The 21,732-nt window shown below is 51.2% G+C and overlaps 1 protein-coding gene across 1 annotated transcript in view; it reads left to right on the forward strand.

Annotated features, from left to right (window-relative positions):
• PRDM16 (PR/SET domain 16) overlaps nt 1–20,926 on the forward strand; it is a gene marked incomplete at both ends in the record, with an annotated part of 214,441 nt that extends 193,515 nt beyond the window's left edge. Inside the window, 9 exons of the mRNA XM_082069877.1 lie at nt 1,146–2,547; nt 6,031–6,118; nt 9,479–9,648; nt 10,417–10,494; nt 16,010–16,179; nt 16,908–17,082; nt 17,599–17,829; nt 18,736–18,910; nt 20,792–20,926. Of these exons, the coding sequence (XP_081926003.1) occupies nt 1,146–2,547; nt 6,031–6,118; nt 9,479–9,648; nt 10,417–10,494; nt 16,010–16,179; nt 16,908–17,082; nt 17,599–17,829; nt 18,736–18,910; nt 20,792–20,926 (2,624 nt within the window). The remainder of the gene's footprint in view (nt 1–1,145; nt 2,548–6,030; nt 6,119–9,478; nt 9,649–10,416; nt 10,495–16,009; nt 16,180–16,907; nt 17,083–17,598; nt 17,830–18,735; nt 18,911–20,791) is intronic.
• Nucleotides 20,927–21,732: the final 806 nt, after the last annotated feature.

The raw sequence follows: 21,732 nt of genomic DNA on the forward strand, positions 1-21,732 counted from the left end.
ACTGGAGACCTAAACAAACATTTTCCATTTTTCCTTATTTTAGGAGGATGATATGAGTCCTCATACCTGTCACGCTTTTCTTTAGAGAATTTTGTTAAGTTTTAATAATCTTTGCTTGGAATTTCAATAGAAGGGACTTCCCCTTATATTTTCAGAGCTGCCAGTGAAATATTCTCCGGGCAGTCATTTCATATTCAAGCACTGATGGAAATTCTAAAGATTTAGGAAAAAATAAAGGGAAAGTCACACTTGTACGTGTACGGAGGGAGGGGTGGAGGGATGGGGACTCTGAGAACCCGGGGTGGGGTGACCAACACACCTTCCCTCCCGTTGTCTCACTTGCCGTGTTTACAAAAGGGCGATAACAGCAACTCTGCTGAGAAAGAGCCGCGTGAATTCACCCAGCAGAGAATTTATTCCGATGTTGAAAGAGGCATCGGATAATAAAAAGTTACAGTGTTTTGATATATAGAAAAGTTTGGGTGGGATTTTTTTCTAACTTTGCCTGTTCCTTCCACACCAGCAAAGTCTGGAGGTGAAAGAGGTCATTAAAACATCACGTTTTGAGAGCTCGGTATTTACAGGTTGTTAAAGAAAACATTGATGTAGCATTAACGTAGCATTGCTAAGGTGTCTTAATAACGTAATGCATACAAGATCTCACCCCGCTTCTATTTGAACTGAGGCCTGGCTGGCGAAGTATTTATAGGACATCCCTGTGGAGCGGTTACCTGCTATTAATGGCATTAAAGAAAGGGTGGGTTTGATTAAATGAGGCAAAGTTCTTCTCCCTTCATCCTTCAATACTTCCTGCCATGCCAGGACTACAGGGAAAGCAGATCAAATAAATAGGTATTATCATTGAAACGCATCATTATCTTTACTGAAACGTTTAAAGAGACTGTTAGGGCAGGAGTAGCACATCCCGTCAGACTAATGTAGGGAGCTGCTTGGTGAGAGATTCTCCAGTAAGGACGTTTATTGAGGGAAATGCATTATTATTGTGCTTTTTACCTCTTTTCTTCTGTCTGTGGGGAAAGGGGCTCCGGGGCAGCGGGGGGCGCTGGGGAAGCTCCTCACCAACCCCCGGCCAGTTCCTGGTAATTTCATATCGCTGTTGCTGTTGGTTTCTGTTGACGCTTTAGGTGAGGTCTGCCACAAGTCCTACACGCAGTTCTCCAACCTGTGCCGGCACAAGCGGATGCACGCGGACTGCCGCACGCAGATCAAGTGCAAGGACTGCGGGCAGATGTTCAGCACTACCTCCTCCCTCAACAAGCACCGCCGCTTCTGCGAGGGCAAGAACCATTACAGCCCCGCCGGGCTCTTCGCGCCCGGCCTCCCCCTCACGCCCACCTCCATGATGGACAAGTCCAAGCCCTCTCCCAACCTCAACCACGCCAGCCTGGGCTTTAACGATTATTTCCCATCCCGCCCGCACCCGGGGGGGCTCCCGTTCTCCCCGGCCCCCCCGGCCTTCCCGGCCCTCACCCCGGGCTTCCCGGGGATTTTCCCGCCCTCTCTGTACCCCAGGCCCCCCTTGTTACCACCCACCCAACTGCTCAAGAGTCCCCTCAACCACACTCCGGACGCAAAGCTCCCCAGCCCGCTGGGGAACCCGGCGCTCCCCCTCATCTCCGCGGTGAGCAACAGCAACCCGGCCGCGGCGGGGGAGGAGAAGTGCGAGAGCGGCCTGGAAAACTCCTACCTGGAGAAGCTCAAAGCCAGGAACAGCGACATGTCCGACGGCAGCGACTTCGAGGACGTCAACACAACCACGGGCACAGACCTGGACACCACCACTGGCACCGGGTCGGACCTGGACAGTGATGCAGAGAGCGACAGGGACAAAACGAAAGATAAGAGCAAACCCATTGAGAGCAAGCCAGATTTCGTCAGCAGCTCTGTGTCTGCAGGCTCCAACAACACCACGAGTGAGATCCCTCTCTTCTATTCTCAGCATTCCTTCTTTCCTCCCCCCGAAGAGCACCTGCTGCCGGCCACGGGAGCAGCCAATGACTCTATTAAAGCTATCGCCTCCATTGCCGAAAAATATTTTGGGCCTGGCTTTATGGGGATGCAAGAGAAAAAGATGGGTTCGCTCCCCTATCATTCCATGTTCCCCTTTCAGTTCCTCCCCAACTTCCCCCATTCTCTCTACCCCTTTGCGGAGCGGACCCTCAATCACAACTTGCTGGTCAAGGCAGAACCAAAGTCACCCAGGGACCTCCACAAGGTGGGCAGCACCAGCTCCGAGTCACCCTTCGATCTCACCACAAAGCCAAAAGAGATTAAGCCAATCTTGCCGCCACCCAAGGTGCTGCCGGCCCCGGCCTCCGGGGAGGAGCAGCCGCTGGATCTGAGCATCGGCAACCGCAGCCGGGCCAGCCAGAACGGAGGGAGAGAGCCACGGAAAAACCACATCTACGGGGAGAGGAAGCTGATGGCGAGCGAAGTCTTACCCAAGATTTCCCAATCTCAACTGCCTCAGCAGCCATCCCTGCATTACGCTAAGCCATCACCCTTTTTCATGGACCCCATATACAGGTATTAACATACCCTGCCTTAAGCGTTCCCTAACGAGCTCGTTTCCTAGCTGGCCTCGCACCGTGAGGCAGATGGGGCTGTGGGGTGTTCAGAAGGCGCAGCAGAATCTGCTGCAGCTGAGCATCCTGCTCTCTGTCGCAGCACCTTGAACTTTCTGAATCGAAAGGGCTGAATGATTGAAAGGAGTGCTTATAGTCAGTATGTATAAGGAACACATCCTTCTTTTGATAAAGAAGAAACTTGGCCTATTTAAGGACTCTCCCATGAGCCAACGCTGAGATGGCACTTGTGCTGGGGAAGTTCCAGAGGTTTGATCCGATAGGAATGTGGAGTTGAGGGGCTGGGAATGGGTCGGGAGCCCCGGGAAGCGCTGCGCGATGGCCTTTGTGCCGCTCCACCGGGCCTCCTCCTCACCCCTTTGCTCTCTAATTCTGTTCTCTTAGAGCTTTTCAGTTCATAGGAGCAGCCGCTGTGGACCCAGCCTTTTGAAATGTTTTTAGGTCTGGAGTAACAAGTACTGTGTAACTACATGGTAATGTGATGTTATCTGGATCTCTCCCAGATAGGTTCATCACAAACTCAACTTTCTTAGGAGATAACAAGGGGTTTCTAGTTTCATGTGAAACGGCTGGTTTTTGGGGAAGGCCCGATTCGCTATTTCATGCCCAGAATAAGCTGAACGTGGAAGGCATGTGTAGAGCAGACGGGATGAAGTTATCCAAGTGCCAGTTACACTTCCAGAAGGAAGGAATTCAGAAGATGATGTATGGGGCAGACTTGAGCCTTTTGTTGTTTTAGAGCTATTTATAAAACCTCTTTCTAAATGGAAACTGGTTTAAGGGGAGGGTCCCTGTTTGCATATCACCCATCTGGGCACTGGCACTGCGCTTGTTCTCCTCCCGGATTTGTCACACAGCAAATACTGTTTGCTTCTTTCTAGCAAAGTCCAGTGAAAGGAGATGTCCCAAACGGGTTTGATTGAGCCATTAACATGGCAATTAATTCTCCCTGAGGACAGGATGCTTCATCCATCTCAGTCCACGGGTTTGACCCCGAGGGCCCCTGGGCTCTGTTGGATGGAGCAGCCGGTTCCCGGCAGCGCGTGGTTTGTTCTCGGGTCTGGGCTGCGGCGTGAGCCTCGCTGCCATCCCGGGGCTGGACAGACTCACAGACACCGCGCAGCGAGCGTGTCAGCGCTGGGACGGGTCGCCCGGCTGTTCAAAGGGCTGCGAACGACAACCGGGCTGGAAACACGGGCTGGGAGAACAGCACCTATGTCACTGCCCTGCTGCCTTGTACGGGTGATAACTGTGGGAAAAAATGATGTCAATGTCTAGCCAGGCCAAGGAGCTGTCAGCCGGGACGAGGATTAGCGAGCCCGCCTTGTTGCTGTTGAGAAAGCGTCTCTCGCCGTGCCAGCGCGCTCGGGGCTGATGCTGTTCCTCGCTGACACGCTCCCATCTGTGATGGAAACGGCCACATCACACCCGGGACACGTACGTGTTCTGTCTGGGGCCACCGTGCCCACCCCCCCGCAGGGGTCCCTGTGCTGTGAACAGTCCCGCAGTCATTCCTGTAGAAAGCACTTCTGGAAAGAAGTAAATAAATGGGATAGACAGGCAAAATCGTGGAGTTAGCGTAGGATCCTGCCACCTCTGGGCATTCTCAGTAGGAATGTTAAAATAACATGGGCTGAAAAAGCCGTTGCCAATTAAAATAGCAGCCTCGGGAAAACCGTAAAGGTCCAGAAGACAGATGGAAGTGGAGGATGGGGGCATCGTTTGTTGCATTCCATGGGATGCATATAGTTTTAGTAATATATTAAAATAGAAAGTCAGTGGTGGAGTCGCTTGTGAATCAGACTTCTGATGTAATGAGCTAAACAGCAGAGCTTCCAAGTCCCAGCTTAAAAAATATGGAAATATTTTGTTTCTAAACTTCTCTTTATCAGACTCTCTCACATCATTTGGCTCCTTCGTTTTTCTCCCAAAGGCCACTTAAATCCTTGACATTTTCTCCCGGTGATCTAATAGAGCGCAGCCAGACAGCCCGCAATCAGCGCGGCTTCAGCTCGGCCTGCGAAGGTGACGTTCTCAGGCGCAGGGCTCAGGGGCAGCTTAATCCTCTGCTCGCTGCGGAATCCGGCTCTGACGGGACCTTTGTGCGTCGTGTTCCCACCGCCTGACGTGGGAGGTGGCGCAGCCGCGTGGAGCGCCGCGGGTGCCGGGGTTTGGGGTCCTGGAGCCAGGAGCCGGCGCGGCCGCGGGTTCCCTGGGTGGTTCCAGCGCCTCCTGGTCGGGGTGTTGGGCACCCAGGTTTTGCTGTTTTACCTTGTGCCAGGGAGAAACTTCTCGCCTGTTGTTTCACGGGTTGGTGTTTTTCTGAGAACTCATGCCCGTAACAAAACAAGTGCCTTCCAAAGCATCGTAATTATGGCTGCGTTTCAAATCCAGCTCTTCTCTTTTCTTCCACCTAAGAAAAATTAAATGCAGATTAAGTACAGTTCGCTAAATAGCACTCTGCATGACTCTTCTTTTAAACTCTTTGGTAATTTGATCCACACACCAATCAGCTGAAATGCAGCAAAATAATTTGCTCTCATTTATGCTGGACTAATGTTGTTAAAATTACTCTTACTATGGGATTTCTGCTGGTGTAGCTGAGATGGACTCAGTTCCAGTAATTTAAAGATGCAGCTGCATTTATTGGAGTTACTTTCATAGCACTTTCTCCCGTGGAGGACGTTCCAGTTTCTCTTTTTGGGTGATCTCACATGACAGTTTCATGCAATAGAATATTTTGTGAAAGAAATGCCAATATTTTCAAAAAAAGGACCGAGCTTCAGGGTCGTTTCTGCATCGTAAGGTGCTGAAGCAAGGAATATTTGAGCAGGCCAGATTGCTATCAGAACAACTCTCGTTCCTGAGTCGCTTCAGAAATCTCCCACCCGTTCCTAACTGTTTAAATTGTTGTCTGAGTACACTTGCCAAATAAACTCAATGCATATTATATCTCAGCTGCAAGGGAGGAAATAAATATGAAACACCTAATGTTTTCAGCACGCTTGGGGCTGCGCAGCCGGGCCCGGTGTTAACTCTGAAGGCAAACGCTCACAGACAGTTGTTTTCCATGCCCACTATGGGCTCTCGAGCTTTTCCCACTGAAACGTTGCTTTTGCTGTAAATGTGACTCTTTTCATGACGTTTCCCAACAACAGAGACTTAGCGCTGCAGTGGAGCCGTGAGTTCTCACAAGGAGAGATCAGAATGTTTTCTCAGTCGTCAGTCTGCTGGCTGAACAAACACTGCCCAGAGGAGGGGCTCTGTTCTCATATCATTCCCAGCGCATTTTGGGGGTAACGTGGGTCATAATTTGTAGTATGCAGTAGGAGCGGGAGAAACGTTTGTGTGAGCAGGGGAATGGCCTCCTGCGTGGGACCCTTGGCTGTGTGTTGGGTACGTAACCCTCTGTGTTGTTGTCCAGCAGGGTGGAGAAGCGGAAGGTGACGGACCCTGTGGGTGCCCTCAAGGACAAGTACCTGCGACCCTCCCCGCTGCTTTTTCACCCCCAGGTAAAGCAGGGACGTTGTAATGCGGTGTTGGTTGCGTGCTGAGGATTCTGAGATGGAGCTGGTGCAAACAGGTCACTCGGATCAGACCCGTTCTGGTCCAAGGGCCCGGCTGGACGCTGCAGTTTTCCACCAGTTCCTTGCAAACACTTTTTCCATGCTGGCCGTGAGGATGGCGGGGGTTGTGCCGTGCTGTTCCGTTCACACTAACAGAACAGGGATGAGGACTGGCCAACTCGTGTCATCTGCCACGCTCCCCTTTCACACGCCAGATACACTGCAAACCGTTTCCATTGAGTATGGCTGTGCCGTCATTCGTGGCGGTGCAACGTGGAGAGACCCCCAGCACCCGCGCAGGACCCTCCCCTACATCTTCTGGAGAGCGTGAAGGCGCAGGGCGGTGGGATGGGGGTTCGGTTCTGCCTGTGCGGGCAGGTGACGTGTGTTGTCCCCTGCACAGCCCTCCTGCCCCGGGACTCCGCTCCGCAGCGACACCCGTTCTGCTCCGGCCCCGCTGCCCTGAGCACACGCTGGGCTCCGGGCTCCTTATTGTGCTCTCCTTCATATTCACATGCATTGTTCTCCCCTGATAGTGTTTCCCACCTTAGATAAATAACTCGCAGGTTTGTGAAAGCTGGATCCTGGTTGCTTTCACAGCTAAACTTAGTTCCCTCATTGTTTCGCATCAGCCTCAGAGTTTGGTTAATAACTTCCCCCGATTTTTCCTTCATCCAGGCTGGATAATGGTGACAGGCTGGCCAGGAACATCCTGTGTTTGTGTGGGTTAGAATAGTGGGGATATCTGCCTGTAAAGAATCTGATAGCAGGGAGGAGCCAGTGTGGCAAAGCAACCCAACGAGACGATGAGAACCGTCCAGCCGCTGAGCGGGAGCGAGGATTGGCTGGAAGGTTGTTAACATTGTTCCCGAAACCCTGACCACGTCCTCTTCCCATGGCAATGAAAAGATGTGGAAGGTCTGGTTATCTCTAATAGCTTGTCACACAGAATAGCCTAAAATTTACAATCACGCGAGCCCGAAACTTCCTGGTAACTCATTTTTAATAAAGCGGGTTGCTGTGTGGAGATCACTCGATCTGGAGAGCGGCTGTTCCCATGCTATGTCACCCATCGGGTGTTCCAGGTGCGGTGAGCCAAGACAGGTCATTTGTTCAACAGTATGTCAGATTTTTCCTGCCAGATCCCCATCCAATGCTACCCTGGATCTTTTTCTAAGAAATCTTGTTTTCAAGGGCTCCTGTTTCTGTCTTCGTTAAGAGCGACGTTCACATCGCAGGTCAGTCAGCCCACGCTGTGCGTGCGTGTCACTCGAACATGAGTCTGGTCTCGGCCCTCTCCCCTGTCCGCGGTTCCCCAGCCCTCACGGGGCCCCGGCTGGGCTGTCATTGAGCCAGATAAGGGCTCAGCGTTCGGAGATGCTTCCCCTCTCAAACTGAATTCAGGCAACTTTTATTTCTTAGCCAGTCGTTGCCAGTAGTTTCTCTGCTCCGATGGAAGTTATTCTTACATTGTCTATTTTAAATGAAACTCTGGACAACATAAATAAATGGTGTAACTTTTTGATAACTTAATGGAAAACCTTTCCTCACCTGTTAAGTTTCTTTTCTTCTCCCCTTCTTTTTTATTATAACCAGGCGGTTGTTCCCTAAATAGCAAAGTGCCTTTACCACTGGAGAGGCTGCGGCCGGCGTTTAGAATTTTAAAATAAGCCTCCGGCTATCAAGGCAGCAAACATCTCTGACTAAGTGCCTAAAGAACAGGGCACAACAAAAGAGATCTGCAGGTACTGCGGCGCGGGCTGAGCGGCACGGCGCTCAGAGATCCGAGAGCGTTTTAGTGCGATGGTTTTGTTACATGACTGGCAGCTGGGGCAGAGCTTTTGCTGTAAATGATCAAGTAACCTTTTCAAGTGGCTGGCGCTAAGTATTACTTACTATTTATCATGGGCCGGGAGCCTCCAACTAAGGGGCCGTGGATCTATTATCGAGAAATGGGTTTTACTACTCCTCTTTTTTACAGCTTATGAATGGTTGTCAGCCTTCCACAATGTATTCTGCGGTGATTAAGACAACTTTTTTTTTCATAGTCATACATTTTAAACAATATCTTGGCTCTCTCTCCCCGCCCCGAGCCCAGTTTAATAAAGTGCAAACGTGCAAAAGGTCAGCCCTTCCTGTACAATAGAGCATCGAGATGTGATCTATGGCTTCCTACCGCCTTCCGCCGTGTCCCGCTCGGGCTCCGTGTCGGCTGAGAGGAGGCAGCTTTACTGCCGCCTTGTTTGTTTGATCCGTGTTCTCTGCTCGGAGCCTCGAAAGTGCTCTCGAGGCGCATGGAACCGAGCGCTGGGGATGTCAGCCGGTGCTCTGAGCTGCGCCTCTCCCTTGGATTTGGATTTCCTGTCTCGCTTTAGTGAAAGCAAAAGCGCTTTTCTTTAGGTAGGATCTTTATGCGGAGCCTCTTTTCGTTCACACGCCGGCTCTTTTCTTGCCTCTTTAGCTTTCCCCTCCTCCTGTCTCCCCAGGTTTTCTCCCTCTTTGTGGTCTGGTATTTCATCCAGTGTTTATGTGAGGATGTGGCCATGGCTGAGACACAACCCGAAGCTGATATGGGCTTCCAGAAACATTTCACGTGGCATCTCGTCCCTCGGCCTGTCCGTGTGCCGCCCCATCCCAGCGGCACCCACCTGTGGGTCCTGGTGCTCCCGCCCGAACTCATCCCGCCACAGCTCACGTTTTGGCTGGAATCCGGGGGGCTCAGCCGTCTCCCACCCGTCCTTCTGTCATTCCGAGCCTTTGTCACACAGAACTGACGCGCTGGGCTCTTCGCTGGGCGAGCGGCCTCAGTCCGTCCCGGGGCTGATCCGAGTCCTGCTCTCCCAGCCCCTGGGTCAGAAACCAAATGTCCTCGCTTGCCCAGACTTTGGTTGAGTCTGGGAAGAGGCTTTGGGTGCTGAGTTTGGCACCCAGCGGTTGGCCATGGTGTCTGATTTCAGTGTCAGCCCTGGAAAAAAAGAAACCAAAAGTGTTCTGAGATAATTTTTAATCTAAAGTGCTGCAAGTAAGCACATGCACATTGCAAAAGGTGAACAAGCGCCTAATTTCTAAGATGCGATGCTTAGGGCATGGCTTGTATCTGTTCTGATTTCCCTGAGCCCGGTGCAGTGTTTTTCCGGGCTGGATTCAGTGGCTCGTTTCACGCTGTGCAACCAGCTTCTGGGAGTGCGAGCAAACCCCAGCAACAGGCTCTGCCCAGCATCCTGGCGCTAAAAGCCATGTTTGATGCATCAGATGCTGTTCTTCCCGTGGGTTTTGATGACACGAGCTCTCGCCTTGCACTTGCAGATGTCAGCCATAGAAACGATGACGGAGAAGCTGGAGAGTTTTGCAGCCATGAAGGCGGACGCTGGCGCGTCCCTGCAGCCCCTTCCCCACCACCCCTTCGGCTTCCGCTCGCCGCCGCCCACGCTGTCGGATCCCATCCTGCGCAAGGGCAAGGAGCGCTACACCTGCAGGTGAGAGCGGCACCGGGACCCCGCGGCACCCCCTGGGGACCCCGCGGCACCCCCTGGGGACCCCGTGGCACCGCGGGCACGGGCGGAGCGGCTTCACATGGACGCGGAAAGGGAGAACAGGATTAGAACAGAGCATTCTCATGACTAATTCGCTCTGAAATAGCTTGTTTTGTCTGGTAGAAAATCAGCGTCTTCTATTTTCTTTGTAATTCTTTAATAACCTCGAGAGCAGATCTGGAGATTCTCAAGCAAACACAATTGTCCAAGCCAAGTCTCTCGTGTGTGGCAGCAAATGCCACAGTTGCCAACGTGAGTGCGACCTCAGCTACGTCTGATCTCAGCCACATCTGGTCTCAGCAGTGCAAAATAACGCAGTTTAGAACACAGCATACTGCAAAACGCTTTTTCAAACACTCTTGTGTCCACAGAAATACTTACAGATCCATTGCGGCGCTAAAAGCTTTTAGCGGAGCAGATCACCAAAGGAATAAAAACCTGTATCTGCCTATAGAGTTTTACCTGCAGCTACCAGAGGTTCTTGTGGTGGCTCCCGCTGCATTTTTCTTGCGGGCAGTGAGTGGGTGTATATTTTGTTTGATGTATCTCCTGTGTTCAGTTTTGCTGCAAAAGCTGTGGGCTCGCCCCCGCATCTTCCGCCCCCAGCACGTGGTGCCGGCAGCTGTCAGTGCACAAAGCGGGTTTTGGATGGTGGGCGCTGGTGGGGCCGCGTCTGTGGGCGACCTGACGCTTCTGTGGTTCCCACCCCAGGTACTGCGGGAAGATCTTCCCGCGCTCCGCAAACCTGACGCGGCATCTGCGGACGCACACCGGGGAGCAGCCCTACAGGTAACCCCGAAACCCACACTCGTCCAGCCCCCGTGGAACCCCCTCCCACACCCTCCTCACTCACCCCAACAAACCCCTTCCCACACCCTCCTCTTCCACCACTCTGTTCTTTCTTCTCCTCTCTGTAAAGCCGTGCCAACACAATACCGCAGTCCCGTAGCATTACATATAATGATTCATAGGATTGTATATTATGTGTACCAGCCAAAAATAATCAGGCCTGGCAGCTCGAAGATAGACACTTAACTTATATTTAGATGTATGCTGGCAAACGAGTGGTCTGATTTGCAGCGTTGTTTAACACTCACATTAACCATTCATCTCAGGGACAGCTGAAGGTGCTGAATGTCTCTGAAAATCGGGCTGTTTTGAAGGGCTTGCCAGTAAGTAACTGCTGGGGCTAGCTGGGCTTTTTCCTTTTCCTAATGCATACCAGAGGTGTCTGGAGCAGTGGATCAGGAAAAGAAAAGCCCTGTGGTCTATCTGCTTTAAAATCTAAGTTAGGGGGTGCCCGCCTTCAGTCTCCTGAGCCACCTTTTCTGCTGGTTGTGGACGAGCTGGTCTGATTTTTAGGCTTCGGTTTGCCCTGCGTCCTGGATTTGTGGTTAGAATAGGTACATACATGAGCAAAACTGAAAGAATGATGAATTGAGAGCTCACTGCAAATCAAGCATTGTGTTCTCCATAATGTGAGTAAGTGTTTCGCACATTTTCAAGCAGTAGTAACAATTCAAACAGTTTCATTTTTGGTAGCGAGGATTATGGTATTTCTATACACAGTCATAAGTTCACAACAAAGCAAATGTAACAGTTATTATATAAAGAGAAACACAAATTTATGAGCAGCAAAAGGCCATGTGGTCAAATACATCGAATTCTTATGCTCGGTTTAACTTAAGGAGCCGCTCTCTCCCACATTGTGATCCCTGGTACACACAGAGTCAGTTTTTTTCCATACAGAGTCATCCGGAATTTTGAGTGTAGACATGAGGTAAATTAAGAATTTCACAAACCCTCTCCAAAGCAGACACACATTTTGGAACCATTCCCCATTCTGATTTTTTCACTTGCGTTATTTGATATGCCTTAAATGAATGCTGTGTATTCACTGTACAGCCTGTCGGACTGAAACGCTTGTTCCCGATGTTTCGGAGATGGTTAGTCCAGTTTTCTTCCAAAAAAGGAGACTTGCAACTTAACGAAGGTTAGGAAAATAGAGGTTTATTTGATCTGGTCTTCTCCCAGAAAACGGCCCGTGTGTTTGTTTTGTACCAGAGGTTTGACTTCTGGACAATGTTGCATTCTAACAGCACTCCGGAGGCTTAGTGCTGCGGTTACAGGAGAGCTTAATTATCATTGATCTGATTTTCCTCCCTGAGAACTGAGATTTCCAACTTCTGCAGCAATAGCTGTTTGGAAAGCTTGTTTTTAAGTGCCGATGTTTATGCAGGTAAAGGAGGCGGCTGACTGTTCGGTGTTCTCCTGGTGTCTTTCTTGCAGCTTTTCTTCTGATTGTTTAATGATTTTTCTTTTGCCTCTGTCTGTGTTATTCGTCCAAACAGGAATTTCAATGTTCTTAGTGCTGACGTGAACGGCCCAAATGTCCAAGTGTAGATAAAGGAGCAGGCAGGCCAGAAGATCAGGTGCTTTGCTTTTGATTCCTGATTGTCCTTGATAAGCGATATATTTTTACCGAGTCACTTACGTTTCCGAGGTGTCTATTTAATTATGTATAAAGTAGGAATTAATAGCACTTGAGCAATAAGGAGGCAAATTAATTCTTAAGTGCTACGTGTTTTTTGGAGAGTGAGAAATACCTGTAATGTGCTTCCTAAAAAATGCACTTATTTGAAAGGATTTAAAGATAATATCCTATACAGTGAAAGTAGACCTGCTGCTTTTCACTCTTCCACACCAAACCCAGATTTGGCAGCGTGTATTTCACAAAGGACTCGCGAACCCAACTGCTGCTGGCAGAGAAATGCAGGTGAATTTGGGCTTGTGAAAACCTGGAAACTCAGGGTGTAAAAATAGGATGTTGTTCTGAGCTTACCAAGCAAAGCCCAGCCGAGCTGATCTTAGTGCAGCTCCGTGTGCCTGGAGCACGGGAGTGTAAGGGTTATTGTGGCTGTGGCTTTGCTTCTGTGTTTTGTTTTCATTCTGTGGTATCGCAGAATCACACAAAGTACGTAAAGCTTGGCCTGAGAACAGCTAAAACCCATTGGATTCAGCGGGACTTCATTTTCTCCCTTCAAATGTCCATTCCCCCCAGGATGCCCTCTAATTGATTCTTGAGTTACAGCCCGTCCTGAAGCGTTGCCGTGATTCCCCCATAAAGATGTGCTTCCTGACGTCTGTTTTGAGTTTGTTTTCCTTTAATTTCCTTTCAGGCCCCCGTGTCCTGTTATCTGCATTAAGCTCAAACTAACAACCAAAGCCGACGTCTGCCGGGTCATTGAAGATTGCACATAGTTCACTCAAAATCTCTTCTTTCTCGTTTTCTACAAATGTAGCCAAAACTTCTCCCTGGTGTAAACGCTCCTGAGATGAAGGAGTTATCCGGAGGAAGGGTGCCTGTCCCCATGTTTTATCCTTTATTGCCGCAATTCCGTCCTCGCAGCTCACACCGATCAGCCAACAAGTGTATAATCCTGCAGGCGCTGTCCTGCGGCTGCGGCGTCACCGAGCGCGCTGTCAGCCGCTCTGCGGCGCCCCCGGTCCCGCTCGCTTGCGGCTCCGCCGCCCGTGTCCCCCGTGTCCCGCAGGTACCTGCGTGTCCCCGAGCTCGCGGGTGCCGCTGCTCCTCAGAGCTCCCGTGTCCCGGCTCGGGCACGTTCTTCACTATCATTCACTCCCACGTTGTATTTTTTTAGCCTCTTGGTGTGTTACTTTAAACTGGTAAGGAAGAAACTTTACCGGCATTTTGTCAGCGTGTTTACAAAGCAAATACTACTTCTTTTGAGTTTGATTCGTCTCTTGCCTCTGTGTTCACCTCTTCCCTGAATTTAAGCTGGTTCCTCTGTCTGGGTCATTTATTTAGATTAAAACCAGCAGAGATCTGAGTACTGACCCCTCTGGGACCACAAATAAGGCCGTACGTCTCCCTCATCCCTTTGCTTTCAAGACATCAGCTCTTGCTCCTTCCCAATGCCCCTCTGTTTTCTATTTTTGTAACAAGCTCTTTGTCCTTTCTCCGTCCCCCAACCTGGATCCGCAGAGCTCACAGGCAGAGCCAGGGCCTGTCAAAGGGAGCTTTTCAAAGGCTTCCTGAACGTCTAAATGAATGGCCGTGCAGAGGCCAGGCCTCGCTCGCCGTGCGCGCGCGGGGGCTCCTTTGAAGTCCCTGCAGCCGCGAGCGATGTGGGTGCCTGGGCAGCCCCAGCACCACGGTGCTGGGGACCCCACGTCCCTCGTGTGCCCGGTGTCCCTCGTGTGCCCGGTGTCCCTCGTGTGCCAGGTGTCCCTCGTGTGCCAGGCACAAGGTGACACAGGGAAGGGGCAGTTTGATTTGGGAGCCCCAGGGCTGGAGGGGACGGACGGAGGGGAACCTGGGGCATCGGCAGAGCCGGGGCTGCGATGCGGCACCGGTGGAACCGAGCTGGGCAGAGCGCCCGTGGCAGCCCCGTGGGGTGACGGGGTACTGGGGGCTGGTTGTTTGGGACATGTCGGTTTCCCGTGGCAGCCCCGTGGGGTGACGGGGTACTGGGGGCTGGTTGTTTGGGACATGTCGGTTTCCCGTGGCAGCCCCGTGGGGTGACGGGGTACTGGGGGCTGGTTGTTTGGGACATGTCGGTTTCCCGAAGTGCTGAACCCCCATAGCTCCTGGGGTCAGATCTGTCACTTGGTCGCGGGTAGGAGGAGAATAAGAGCTGGAATCCTCTGGATGTTCAGCTCTCAGTATATAAACTCTGCTTGTTCTCCCCAGTGTTCAAATATCACTTGTTTTCTTTAGTTATTCTATTCGTATTTTTTGAAAAAAATGAAAAACTTTTGAAGGCTGAGAAAACTGCAGTTTAAGAACAAATTCTGCTTTCTTCCTAGGTTAATCATAATAAAGCTTCATTATTTGAAATAACTTTATTCTTTTTGGTGATTGAACGGTAGGAAATTTGAAGGTGGGCGTGGAATCCATAAACATTCAGTGAGAGAGAGTGTTTCATAAATGTATCTCTGCTATTTCCAAAAATAATATCAATTTATTTTCAGAGGCCAAATAAAAATCGCAGCTGTAGCACATCTGGAAATTGTGTGTTTCACAGCATCCATTTCTTACACTCGCGCCTCCTTCCCGCGTTTGAACCTGTCGTGTCTGTAGGAAACAATCCTGTGTCCTCAGTGTCCGGGCAAGCCCAGTTTGGTGCTGAGTTTGTGTCCCCCCTTCCCAGAGTGAACTAACGAGGTTCCAAAAACGTCCCCAAGCGCAGCAGCGTCCTCAGGCCTCGCACACGGCAGCTCAGCGCCGTGGGACACGTCCTGCTCTGCTAGAGCAAGTGGTTTATTCCGGACTTACCAGGGCTTAGGAACAGTTTTATTTTGTCCCTAAGTGCCCAGGATTTGCAAAGGTCTGTAGCGGAGGGAGGATTCTGCTGCTCGTGGGTTTTGGAAGCAGAAAGCAGCTTTGTGGAGGTACGAGTGACGCATGTAAAGGGAGCTGTAGTGATTCAGGCGGATTCAGAGGAATTGGGTTTTGTGCGGCTTTGGCGGCTCGCAGCTGCCCTCTCCCGCCCGGCGCCGCGCTGCGCTGGGCCCGGCTCGCAGCCTGGCTTAGCAGAGCCCGGCCTGGCTGGGAGGGAGTCGGGACCGCAGAGGGGCGGCGGCTCTGGACCAGCTCCCGCACCGCCAGCGCGGCCCCGCGGGGGGAAACGTTCCGCATTGTTTCATCGTCAACCAGATATTCACTACATAGGAATAAATCTTCACCTGTTTGGAAACTATGGTGTCTTTTTTGGGAGCTGTTGTGTTATAATAATTACCTGTAAAGGTGTGCTGTTCTGGGCGTTCTGGGCCGTTCTGGGCCATTCTGGGCTGCTCTGGGCTGCTCTGGGCTGTTCTGCCCACATCTTGAGTACCGCTGGGAATTTCACAAGTAAATCTGAGCTTTCTGTATGTCCAGATCACTGTCTCACGCAGGGATGTTCTACCTAATAGCTATTTTATACATTTAATCTCCCTTCTTTCTCCTGGTTCCACAGCCATATTTCGCCTACTTCCCCCACTAAATGAGAAAGGTGGAGGAAATAAATTCACCTTTCTTATTTTTACATTCATGTGTGGAAAAGCAATTCTTTTGCTTAAAACTCCTATTTGTTTGGACGGCTCACTTTTTAATTAATCCTAATCCTTTCCTTGTGTTCCTTGAATAACAACAATATCAGATTTGTCTGGAATGATTAATGCCTGGTGTTTCCCAGGTCCTCAACTGAGTAAAGATTTATAGACCAACATTTTCTGCTTTTCTGATAGTCAGATTTTTTTCCTCACGTAGCACTCTTTGGCATTTGCTTCTTTTTTCCAGGTGTAAATACTGTGACAGGTCATTCAGCATTTCCTCCAACCTCCAGCGGCACGTTCGAAACATCCATAACAAGGAGAAGCCATTCAAGTGTCACCTGTGTAACCGGTGCTTTGGGCAGCAGACCAACCTGGACCGGCACCTGAAGAAGCACGAGCACGAGAACGTTCCAGGTAGGAGGGGACGGCGCTGAGTTCTGCTGCGCCGGGGACAGGACACCGTGGGCTGGTGGGACGGGACACCGTGGGCTGGTTGGACAGGACACCGTGGGCTGGTTGGACAGGACACCATGGGCTGGTCGGACAGGACACCATGGGCTGGTTGGACAGGACACCATGGGCTGGTTGGACAGGACACCGTGGGCTGGTCGGACAGGACACCATTGACTGGTCAGACAGGACACCATGGGCTGGTTGGACAGGACACCATGGACTGGGGGACAGGACACCATGGGCTGGTCGGACAGGACACCGTGGGCTGGTCGGACAGGACACCGTGGGCTGGTCTCACTGGTCACCCTGGGAGGCCTTGGTGGAATGTGGTGTTTCCAAAGGGTGGATATCGTCAGGCCGCAAAGCAGAAATGGCAGCACTTCAGTGATTTCCCAGCCTCGGAAAAAATATAATGAAAGAGTTACAGGCAAAGAGCTACACAATGGGTGGTGGTTCTGAAATTGTGTATGCTGTCCGTAAATGTGAGATATCACCTACGTTTCTCTCTGTAGTGCATGTCAGGAAAACATGAGCTTCTTTTGGGAGCTTTGCTCCATGAGATTCCTCTCCAATGTTAAATCATTACTATATGGTGGGAGCATTGTTGTGTAGTATTCCTCCTTCGTTTCTGCTCTCAGTACCAGGTTTGGCAGTACCTGACGGGACCTCCCGTTCTGTCTGTCTCGCAGTGAGCCAGCACTCCGGAGTCATCACCAACCACCTCGGGACCAGCGCCTCCTCCCCGAACTCGGAATCTGACAACCATGCACTTTTAGATGAAAAAGAGGATTCCTATTTCTCTGAAATCAGAAATTTTATTGCAAATAGTGAAATGAATCAAGCGTCAACCTTAGCAGATAAAAGGTAGACAAGCGCATAAAATTATCTCATGACATGTATTGCTTTTCTGTTCTATTAGTTTGTTTCAAATCTATCCATATCACAAGCCTTATTTTGAATGAGTGATATTTCACCTGCTGCTATCCTGTTTTCACAAATAACTACTTAATGCCAATACTAAGGCTTAAGTCCAAAATGTAAGTATGAGAACTCCACTTGGTGATGTGATCCACGTAAAGACCAGTAAGAAGTGGGGCATGTGCTGATGTAAAATGTGAAAAGCATTGGGCTTGGTATGTACTCGACATGCTTATCAGCCTTTAGGACACTGTGAAGGCCGATTTTTAAATGCCTGAAACATGTTGGTTTCCCCTTCCTTGCAGTTTAAGTAATATGTATATGTACATAAATATGTCTGTGTATTCAGACATATGTATACAATTATCAAAGTCATGCGGTGCAGTGGAAATGCATGACTTACACATTTGGCGTCTTTTTGTTCTTTTCTTTCTTCTTCCCCTTCTCGACCAAATATTCCAGGCCAGAAATCCAGGATATTGATGGCAATTCCCAGTGTCATGGATTAGCAAATGAGAAAACGGAAGATGTGGATGATGAAGACGAAGAACTGGAAGAGGAGGATGATGACAGCCTGACGGGGAAGTCCCAGGACGAGGCGGCGTCGCCCGCCGCGGAGCCCCGGGGAGCGTTCGAGGATGAGGAGGATGAGGAGCCCACGTCTCTCACCATGAGCTTTGAGCACAGCCGAAGGTGAGGGGGCCCTTCCCGGAGGGCCCACGGGCGCAGCCCCCGAGTCACCGGGAGCTTGGGAGTGCTCTTGTTTTATTTTCCGAGCCATGTGTCATCCCTCCGGTTTGATTTGAGCATTCACTTGAGAGATTCCATTTCCACCATGGTGGGGACGTGAAACAAGTGGACTGCAGGGAGAGCCTGGGATAAGGTGTGTGTCCAAGAGCTGAGAAGTTCCTATCAGAACAGTTAGTCTGACACAGAAACCAGCATTTTCAGGGCACCACAGTTCAGCAGATAAAGTCTTTCTCTCTCAAACGCTGGTCAGGGCAAGGGAAGAGGCGCCTGTGTGCACCCGGCCTGTGCTGCTCTGCCCGTTCCAGTTGTAGCAAAATGTTGTTGACTTCACGGGGAGTTCTCAGAGCTCTGGGACAAGTGAGGCTTTTTTCCCAAGGTCAAACCATGTCCAGATACCCTTAAAATAGAAGTTTGTTGCACATAGCATAGATTTAGCTTTCTTTTTGCCTCAACTTGCCTCAGTTTCCCAACTGGCATTTGTAACAAATGTTCCATGATGCAAAGTAGGATCTTACATGACTCCAGTGCATCGCTGTTGTCGTTGCCAAAACGCAGCGGTGTTCTCCAGGTGTCAGCGTCTCGAGGAGTGGCAGCAACTGGACATCACACAGGGACCACAGCGAGCTGTGGCCACGCTGGGTCAGCAGCACCTCCGGCACCAGCGCTTGTTTGTGCACACTCATGCTCTCCACTTCTTCTTCGCTCCTTGCATTTTGTGTCGTCGTTGTGTCTGTCTGTCTGTCGGTTCACGCATGTGGCTTGTGAGACCCCCGTGGTCTGTGCATGCAGGTCAGAACCCTGGCGAGATGAGCTAACGGCAGCTCCCCCCTTCCCTGGTCCTTGGTACAGGTGTGTTGAGGAGGACGAAGCCGGCTTGTTAGATTTGGAGCAGATGCCGAATTTTGGGAAGGGGCTGGATCTTCGCAAAGCAGCCGAGGAAGCATTTGAAGTTAAAGATGTGTTTAATTCCACCTTAGACTCTGAGGCAATAAAACAGACTCTGTACAGGCAGGCTAAAAACCAGGTAGGTACATGCCAGACCGTTCTCTCTAGCTCGCTGCCAGCACGTCGACAGGGTTCGCAAGCAGCTGGCCGCCTTTAGCTGAGCTTTATTTTCCCCCTCCAGCGAGCAGGAGTTCTCACTGTAACGTGTGAATCACATGTGAACTGTGTCTTGTTGCAACTGTGCTGAAACTGAGGAGAAATGGAGTGGGCATCAGTTTTAGGTCACCAGTTCAATTTATCATTTAGCCTGTGCTGTGAGGACATGCTTATGTAGGGAGAGAGAGGCATCTGTCTGGTTTTATCTGTCTGTATAAATGTTTTTATGACTATAGTTTATTTATAGTTTGGGATGGGTCTTCAGTTGGTATATACTAAGAAACTCGAGGTTTGGTCTGCAGAGTCCTTGGGTTTGATTACAGAAGGTAAAATAGACAGTCCAGCAGGTCTGGAGGGTTTCCTCGTGTATCACCCTCATTTCTAGAAGCAAACCCTAAAATGGAAGCCTGCCCCGTCAGACCCACCCAGAGACCTCAAAATCACAGCTCAGCACCTCGTGGGGTTCTGAGGAGAACGTGGGGGCAGCGGCAGCCCCATTAAATAGTCTGGTTTTGTGAAGTTCCTATCTTGATCCCTCACAGAACTGGGGAAGGTCTGCTTGAGGGTGGCGTGCAGCTTTGTTCCAGGTGAAACTCATTTAAACACAAGCCACTTGCCTGACTCTTAACCTGTGTCCTGTTACTAATATGCTAATTGTACTAACTGTTTAGGCACAGCTTGCTCTCTTAGAGTTTGTACTACGTTGTTAAGTCTAGTGTGTGCTTGGATGGGGGGGTATTTTTGTTTTTTGAATCAGTTTTATAACGTATGAGATGCAGGAGTAGCCACACTTAAATCACAGTAAGTAGCTGAAACAATTCAAGCCATCTCTCATGCAGCATATATCAGTGAAACAGCGTTTGTGCGCCAGCGCGGCTCTGCCCCGCGGCTGCCGTGCGTCGGGCAGCCTTGGCAGCGCCTGTCCCAGCGCGGCTCTGCCCCGCGGCTGCCGTGCGTCGGGCAGCCTTGGCAGCGCCTGTCCCAGCGCGGCACGGCCCGCGCAGCCCGGGGGGGTGACTGCATTGCTTGTACGGGAGGTTGTCAGCTGCCCGAGCCTTCACATCACCGGTGTGGGCTGTGAAAGGACACGGGTGGAAGGGAGGAGGGAGAGCATCGGGGTTAGAAAGCAGCGAGCAGGTTGTTCTAGAGAAAACAGAGGTCTCCACGCATTTTTCTCAGCAGACACTTTTAAACATTTTGCTGCAGCAATAAATTTACCCCAACAAGAACATAAGGCCACACTGGTGACAGTGATGAGCATTTCATGCCCGATTCCCCAGGTTTCTGTGGGCACCGGTGAGCTCATGCAGGAGTGACAGCGAGCGTCCCGCTGCCCGCGGGGTCAGAGCTGGCGGGGGTGTCGCGCTGCTGTTCCTGCGGCTGTGACCGGCCCGCCTGCTTGGCCCTACATGTACTTTTTCCAGAACAAAGCAGAGTAACTGGCACTCTGCATGTAGCTGCTTTGCCCTTAGGGCAGAGCCTGGAACCACGCGAGTGGGTTTGTGGCCACGTGCGAAGCTGGCGCAGGGTGGGTCTGGTCCTACCAAAGCCAGTGGGAACAACGGCCTCTCCCGAGTAACCCTACAACTGCCCATAAACTCGGTGGCTGATGTGAGTAGCTGGAGCGGTGGGTGTCGTCCCAGCGTGAGGACGTAACCTCGGCCCCACGGGCAAGGCTGCTGGCCCAGGCCAGGGACACCGGCTGTCCCGCCGGTCCCCAACAGCCCCTGCTGAGCTTCACGCGGGTGTTGTGGCCTCGGGCGGGTGCGCTCACACGTGTGCTCTGCGCTGCTCTCTCCTCCAGGCTTATGCAATGATGCTGTCCCTGTCCGAGAACGCTCCCCTCCACGCGTCCTCCCAGAGCTCTCTGGGTGCTTGGTTGGACATGGCAGGAGCAGCTTCAGAGTCGGGGACCTTTAACCCCATCAACCACCTCTGAGAGGTCACAGGGCACTGGCCAGAGTCCCAGCGAGGAGGCGGCGGTGCTGCGATTGTCCCAGCAAAACTCCCAGCAAGCAGAAGATGGATGAGGGGGCCTCAGGGAGCCGTCTGGACTTTTGGCTGAGAAGGAAACCTGTTGCATCCGACCTACACGTCCTGCATTTCTATCTGTCCAGAGTTTTCATTTCTAATTTATCAGAATGAACCTCTCCAAAACTGGATAACTCCAATGCAGCCCTGAGATTTCACAGTCAATAGGAATAGCATGAGCAAGACATGAATTGCAACAGTGCAATCAAATATTGGCCCCTCTAACAGTACAAACCAGTGTCGCTGAGCCAGTAAAGCCTGCGGATAAATGAAAGCTTGAAACCATTTGGTAGCATTTCCTTTCAGTTCAGCTGGGTAGAGAAGTAATAAGGAAAACGAGCCAGGCGTGACCCATCCCTGATGCAATTCTGACACAGTCACTGGAGTTATACCAGGGAAGGGTAAATTCAACCCATTTGATTGACCCCCATGAGAATCTGGAATTCTGTGCTCCCACAAAACCACCGTCCTGTCCTTTATTCCCAGCAAAACACCTCGACACGCTGCAAAGCTTCTGGAACGTGAGGCCACGCTGCCTGCGGTCACCATACACGTCCGTGGTGTCCCGGCTGGGGGTGGGTCACCGCCGTGGTTCACGGTCACCGCCGTGGCTCACGGTCACCGCCGTGGCTCACGGTCACCGCCGTGGTTCATGGTCACCGCCGTGGCTCACGGTCACCGCCGTGGTTCACGGTCACCGCCGTGGCTCACGGT

The sequence above is a fragment of the Streptopelia decaocto genome (genome assembly GCF_964273445.1).
Source record: "Streptopelia decaocto genome assembly, chromosome: 20".
NCBI classification, from domain to species: domain Eukaryota; kingdom Metazoa; phylum Chordata; class Aves; order Columbiformes; family Columbidae; genus Streptopelia; species Streptopelia decaocto.